This window comes from Diospyros lotus, chromosome 4 (assembly GCF_014633365.1).
Source record: "Diospyros lotus cultivar Yz01 chromosome 4, ASM1463336v1, whole genome shotgun sequence".
In the NCBI taxonomy this organism is placed as follows: Eukaryota; Viridiplantae; Streptophyta; class Magnoliopsida; order Ericales; family Ebenaceae; genus Diospyros; species Diospyros lotus.
In genome coordinates this window covers 34930985-34938542 of record NC_068341.1, presented here as the reverse complement: position 1 = coordinate 34938542, position 7558 = coordinate 34930985, and the positions used below count along the sequence as shown (strand labels likewise).

Below are 7558 nucleotides of genomic sequence, written 5' to 3'. Positions count from 1 at the left end.
CCGTGGAGATTTCCTTAGGAGAAGGAGCCATCGCTGCTAGTACACAGCGCACATTGCACGCAAACGTATTGGAACCGCAAGGGCCCACCGCCACCACAACGCGGTCGGACCACGCGGACTGGGCCATCGCGCTTACATTCACTGAACTGGTGTCCCTACGGCCACATGCAGAATTTGAAAATGGCGGGGGGGTTGGAAATTGGCAGGGGATTCCTGAAGTCACGCATACGCATCTGGGGTAAAGTCCACCTGCTTTGCCCCTAGGGTAAGGTGCACAAAAATATATAAAACATGTTCTCTTACCCATGAGAAAATATTATAAAAGCCATATCAACAATGGCTTTTATATTAAACATATCAATCCTTTGTATTTTTCCTCCTGATTTGCAATAATGCCGCCATTGGCAAAGAGACAACAATGGCTTCCACCATGTCTTATATATTTCCTTTTGGCCTCTGTTGCTTCGCATAGACGAAGAAGCTAGTTTGTTTTCCGAGCATATCAACAATTAATGGCTTCCACCAGCACCCAATTGCAACAGGACGGAGCTTCTCTCCCTTCTGGGTCTAGTTCCTGGAAATACGACGTCTTCTTGAGTTTTAGAGGTGCAGACACTCGAAATGACTTCGTCGACCATCTCTATTCGGCTTTGCATCAGAAGGTTATTTTCACGTTCAAGGATGACCAGAGGCTCGAGAGAGGTGAATCAATTTCTCCAGCACTCTTGAAAGCCATCGAAGAGTCGAGGTTTGCCGTGGTGATTTTCTCTGAGAACTACGCTTCTTCCAAGTGGTGCTTGGAGGAACTCGTTAAGATCCTTGAGTGCCAGAAGAAGAGGGCACTCACCGTCTTGCCCGTTTTTTATAAAGTAGATCCCTTAGATTTACGAAAACAAAGAGGGAGCGTTGGAGAAGCATTCACCAAACACAAGCAAGATTCTAGCGAAGAGAAGGAGAAGCAGAAGGTGCAGAGATGGAGGAATGCTCTAATGGAAGCAGCCAACATTTCTGGGTGGAATTCAAAAACACACAGGTAACAACAACTACCTCTCAACAAGTCAAACCTTTAATCCAAAAATTATCAAAATAGTTAAATTACTTGTTAAAATAGTTAAATAGAATCGTAACATATGTCATCGTGTTTAATTCCTTGGTAAAATAGTTAAATTTTAATCCAAAAATTGTCAAAATAGTTATATTATTTAATGAATTTAGCTTAATACATACCATATTGGATTTGGTAATATCTAACTAAAATTCAATTATAAATGGATCTTTTGCATTTGGCCCCTATTAGATCTAGACGGAATCTAAATACTAGTTGTTTGTTATTGAGGATTCAATGTTTGGCCTCAATTCCCAAATAGAAAAGTCCATTCCCTTTTGCTTTAGCATTTTTAACTTGATAATTCTTTCGTAATTGTTGATAGTTGGACTTTTCATAGATATTAATATTCAATATTAATTCATTATAATATGTTATTTTGCTGCGATTATCTCACGTTAAAGAAAAAAAACTAAAATAAAAGTAAAATTGAATCAAAAGAATTGGATTATGTCTATGTACATATTTTCTCAATCAATATGTTTCTAGGTCACCTAGCTTCGATGCCTCCATGTAAATTTTGATGAAAATATAATCATATATTTTGTGGTTACTAACATTATATTATGATTGAGAATATCTTAACTATGATATGTCTTTGAGTTCTTAAACTCATGGCAGGCCTGAAGCAAAGCTTGTCCGAGACATTGCCATTGATATTCTAAATAAATTGGGATATAATAGTTCAAGTGATCTTAAAGATGTTGTTGGATTGCTTCCTCGTATAGCAGAAGTGAGGTCACTATTAGAAATGGGGTTGGATTTGGATGATCCACATATAGTAGGGATATGTGGAATGGGAGGTATAGGAAAGACTACTATTGCCAAGGCTGTCTATCACCAAATTTGTTCTCAGTTTCATGCCAGTTGCTACCTTCCAAATGTCAGAGAAGCTGCTGATGGGAAGCATGGCTTGGAGTCATTGCAAAAATCTCTTTTTGTTGATATTCGCTTGGTCTCAGATAGTGATATAAAAATAAGAAAGATTGATTGGCCTGGGCTAATAAGGAACGCGGTAGGGAATAAGAGGGTTCTTGTAGTTCTGGATGATGTAGACCATTCAGATCAACTAGATGCCCTCATTGGTACACTTGATTGGTTTGGTCCAGGAAGCAGAATTATAATAACAACCAGAAATAGTCATTTACTTGCCAGATATGGTCCAAGAAGTCATGTCTACAATGTTGAGGGACTAAATGACGAGGAAGCTTTTAAGCTATTTTGTTGTAAAGCATTCTGGAACAACCAGCCAATGCCAGGTTTTGAGGATCTCATAAAAAGTGCAGTTGATTATGCCAAAGGAGTTCCACTAGCTCTTAGAGTTTTGGGCTATTTTCTAATTGGTAGAGAGGTAAACGAATGGCAAAGTGCAATCCATAGATTGAGACAAGAGCCTAATCCAGATATTCAAAAAGTGCTCAAATTAAGCTATGACAAACTGGGGCGTGAGGAGCAAGAAATTTTCCTCGACATTGCTTGCTTCTTTAAATGGTATAGCGAGGAGTACTGTATAGTTGTGAATTTGCTGGACGCTTGTGGTTTCCACGCAGATATTGGAATACGTGTTCTTGAAGACAAGGCACTTGTAACAATAAGAGACAATAAGATAGATATGCATGATCTAATACAAGAAATGGCATGGCATATTATTAATGAAGAATCCCCAAAAGAGCCGGGTAGAAGAAGCAGGTTATGGAAGTACAAAGACATCTATCATACACTCACAAAACAAATCGTAAGTGCAAGTGCTCTCATTTGAGAATGTGTAGAATTTGTCAATTATCTTCTCATTTAAGAGCCTAGCTTTGTCAAGTGTGAGGTATCTTTATTTTTTCTATTTTTATTTTACTCTCAACAATATCTTCTCAAGCATGCTTGGCCAAATTTCATTATGTAATTAGACCAACAAAATCTTTGCTTGTTAAATTATGAATCATCATATCATCACAAAACTTAAACTAGTACATAGAAACATATATCTTGAACTTGTATAATATTATTTTTTGCTCCCAAAAGAATGGAACATATTTAAATAGATTATTTTGCACAACATTCACTTTGTTTGTTTAAGGATAAAAGCTACATTTCCCTTTCATTAAGATTAAATTTCTTATTTTTACCGCTTGTTTGTTAGGGGACAGAAGCAGTGGAGGCCATAGTTTTGGATTCTCGTGAAATAAAAGAGATATCCTTAAGTCCTGATACGTTTTCAAAGATGAGCAAATTGCGACTACTCAAGCTTAGTAATGTTCAGCTTCCTAATGGTCTCGACTACCTTTCCAATGATTTACGCCTTCTTGATTGGCACAGATACCCTTCAAAATACCTGCCATCAAATTTTCAATTGGACAACCTTGTCAAACTAAAAATGTCGCATAGTTGCCTGAAACAACCTTGGGATGGAAGAATGGTACGAGTAAAATAAATCCTATTGCTTTTTTTTTACTATATATGCTTGTGTTACTGAAATCTTATTTATCCTAATAAACTGTCTATTGATATCTATGACAGTGCCTAGACAAGTTGAAATATGTTGACCTCAGTTATTCACCATGCATAACCAAGAACCTAGATTTTACACAGGTAGCAAATCTTAAGGAATTGATTCTTGAAGGCTGTACAAACTTTGTTGAGATCCCATCCATTGAAGCCATCAAAAGGCTTACGTTATTAAATTTGAGGGGCTTGAAACATCTTAAGGTTCTTCCCACGGGCTGTTGGCTTAAATCCCTTGAAGAACTTATTCTTTCTGGTTGCTCAAGACTCAAAAATGTTTCTGAAGTCTTAGCATTTACGGAATGCTTAATCGTGCTTGATTTGGATGGGACTTGTGTAAAGGAACTTCCAGTTGAACATCTCAACAATCTTCAATTTATTAGGCTACGGGATTGCAAAGAACTTACAAGTCTTCCAAGTGGCATTTGTGGGTTGAAACTTCTTGCAAGTTTGATTGTTTCTGGCTGCTCAAAACTTAGCAAGTTGCCCGAGAACCTAGGAGGATTGGAGAGATTGCGAGAACTTTGTGCTGATTTTACTGCTATTAAGCAACCACCGTCCTCGATTATAAGCCTGAAGGAGCTTAGGTTTTTGTCATTTAGGGGATGTAAGGGACCAGTAACATCAACACCATGGAATTCATTATTCTCGTCATTTCTAATTCAAAGAGTACGCCACGATCTCATGAGTTTTGAGCTACCTGCTCTATCAGGCTTACACTCATTGTATTTACTAGATCTCCGTGACTGCAACTTCTCAGAAGGATTTCTCCCAAATGACCTAGGCTCCATATCCTCGTTGACATATTTATTCCTTAGTGGTAGCAACATTATTAGTTTGCCAGCAAGCATCAGAGATCTTTACCAGCTTAGCTGTCTTGAATTGACGGATTGCAAGAAGCTTAAAACGTTGCCCTTTCTCCCGAGAAATATCATTTTCATTGATGCAAGTGGATGCACATCATTAGAAACATTGCCGGATCCGGCTATGTTGCCTAGAAAGCTTGTGCGAGCCATTTTAATTAATTGCCATACACTAGTAAAGAATAGGCCCAGCCTCCCCCTTGAAGTTCTCAGAAATTATCTTAAGGTCCATCTCTCTCTCTCCCCCTTGAACCATCTCTCTCTCTCTCTCTCTCTCTCTCTCTCTCTCTCTCTCTCTCTCTCTCTCATATCTTTATTTGTTGTAGCAGGGTTTTAATGTTTTCGAATACTTAAATATTGTTGCTCCTGGAAGAGAGATTCCAAAGTGTTTCAGCAATCAAAATAATATGGAGCATTATGTTCGAATCCAACTGATGTCAGATTGGTATCAAAGGCTCAGGGGTTTTGTTGTATGTGCTGTTTTTGAGGTCGAAGGCTATGTGGAATGTTACGCGATGTTTAATGATGTAGTCTGTTCCACGAAACACCACATTGGCAACTTCAAAATTCCGTCCGATCACTTATTTTTGCATTACATGCCATTGCATTATGCCTTTGAATGTTATTTGGCTGAAGTTAGGAGAAAGTTGGAGGTGAATGATTTGGAAAAGATTGAGATAATCTTTTATTTTAGAACTTATAGGTCTAAAATGCTTACCCGGGTAAAATGCGCTGTTCATATGGTATATGAGAATGACAAAGAACGGTTCTGTGATGAGTTTTGGAATTCATCGATTGTCCATGATGAGTTTTGGAATTTCATTAAAAATTATCAATAACCTTTCTAGCAATTAAGGAGGAAGATTAATAGGAAAAGAATTGGTTGCCAAAACATTTTGGGTACTTCCACAAAAAGAAGTGGTCTTACACTCCTACTATTGCAATACTGGGAAAATTCTTGTGCTTTATTGTCTGGGTTGTTTGTAGGCTATAATGTTCCTAATTTTATTTGCATTAATAAAATTATATCTTTTTTCAAACTTTGTCTTTACAGCCATTGATTCTTCCAGCTAAATTTATTCATCTATGGAAAAGAGCTGCCTCTATTTCGTATGCTTCTTGGGGAACTTAGGACAAAACGTCAGCTTTTAGAGATTTTAACTGTAGAATATATATGCATCGTAACAATAAAGCAAAACATCTAGAGAAAACATCAGCACACTTCTAAGGATTTGAATTTGGAAAAATGTAAAACAGCCAGAGCCTATAATGTAATAACTGCCAAAAATATTTTCATATAACTTGAACACTGACACCATTATATGTATATATTCAATTTCATGTGTTTATATTATTTTATTTTTTTAATGTTAGTAATTGCCAATAATATATTAATATAACCTAACCACTAACACTATTATACTGATATATAATTTAAGAACCAACGATTCGACCAATGAACTACAGTGGCCAAACCCAATGATCCATTACACCAGTTGGTTCGATGACTGCTCCAGTTTTAATAATAATCCTCCAGACACTATATAATCTAATATCTTGCTCTACAATCTGGGATTATTTACTACAAAATGTACATATTTACACGTCCTAACACCATGGTAACAGAGTTAGATTGCCACCCTATACCCAGAAAAGCTATTAGCCATGGTAATATAATGAAGACGGTAAATTGAATGAGGCAGGGTACTTAGAGTAATTTGAAAATAAGGTCATTTGAAATATACAAGCAAGAAACTACCTCAGGACAGAAGTTGCTCTGCATGTTGTTCAGCTGCTCATGAAAAACTGAATAAGTTAGATAATTAGAACTTAGATAAACAGGCTTCCTTATGTCAGTTTGTAAACATGGGAAGAATTAGCCGGTCAAGGTTGATGATTTAACACATATCTTGGCCACAAAAATGATCCAATGACCCATCAGCAATGATAACAATCTAAAAAGCATGAGCTTTGTCCAAAGAGGATCAACCAAAAAATCAAACCAAGAAGGAATAAGGAATCAAAAACAAAAAACTAAATAAACTCATCTCAGAACCCAAATGCCTGACCTTCCTTGATCTTTTCTAAAGCAACAAGAAGAGCCATCCTCTTAGTCCTACCCAACCATTATTACACAAAGGAATGCAAAGAGAGATTAAAACAAACAGTAATGTTATATAGGGAAAAAACAACAAATTGTTGAGAAATTTGATAAAGAATTTCATGGCTCTATTTAATTATTTGGAAGTAAAATAAAATTGTGACAATTTCCTTTTGGGGGGAGCAGAAATTGACAATAACCTGTATTTCCAGATAACATGACAAACAAGGTATTCTTGTCCATTTTTGTACAAATTTTCAAAAAAATTGTATTTTGAGTTATTCTTGTTTGATTTGGTTGTTAAATATAAAAAATGGGCAAGCATATGTTATTAAAAAGGGTGTACCAATTTGTAGTCTTGCAGATGAGCCATGCAGGCCATAGAGGCTCGAGCACATTTTTTTATAATTTTGTTGATCTTAGGCTCAGCCTTGAATTCAAAATTAAGGCTTGAGCTTATTTGTTTAGAATTTTGTAGGGCTTGGGCTCATTATATTAATGAGCTTCAGATGATCCTTTTCATGAACTCTAATTCAAAACTGATTTTAAGCTCGATTTCAAGCTAGTTTGCATAGAATATATAAATTATTGTATTTCAATATTATTTAAATTTTGAATAATTTAAATAATATGACAAAAATAATCCTTAATTGTTTAAACCCAAATTATTTTGTTATGAGCCTACAATCGAGCACCTAAACGAACTCGTTCACAGCCCAACCAAAGTCAACCACCTTAAAATCAAGCTTGACTATTTACCTTATCGAGCTTAAAACCCTAACTTAGGCTTGTTTATTTAACAAAATATCAAATTTGAATGACCCAGTTCATTCACAAGCCTTTTTTAGGACAAAGAACATTTTACTAAATAGCTCATTTCTACAACTCCAACCTTTGACTTATAGGTAAGAGCAACTCTATGATATTAGGTACCAAGTCTCACCCTCTCATGAAATGAGCAAAGATAAACAAAAGGGAAACATAAATCTAAAG

General features: G+C 36.2%; 1 protein-coding gene across 2 annotated transcripts; it reads left to right on the top strand.

The window, feature by feature from the left end:
- The first annotated feature begins 221 nt into the window (after positions 1-221).
- On the top strand, positions 222-5475 carry LOC127800828 (TMV resistance protein N-like). Of its 2 annotated transcripts, none has more exons than XM_052335667.1 (5): positions 222-1033; positions 1727-2840; positions 3240-3515; positions 3617-4690; positions 4794-5475. In XM_052335667.1, the coding sequence occupies exons 1-5, from the start codon at positions 513-515 to the stop codon at positions 5301-5303; spliced, it is 3495 nt and encodes a 1164-aa protein (XP_052191627.1). In that variant the 5' UTR covers positions 222-512; the 3' UTR covers positions 5304-5475. The 2 variants fall into 2 exon arrangements, with proteins under 2 accessions (XP_052191627.1, XP_052191628.1); XM_052335668.1 differs by having other exon boundaries at positions 223-1033; positions 3689-4690.
- The last annotated feature ends 2083 nt before the right edge of the window (positions 5476-7558 follow it).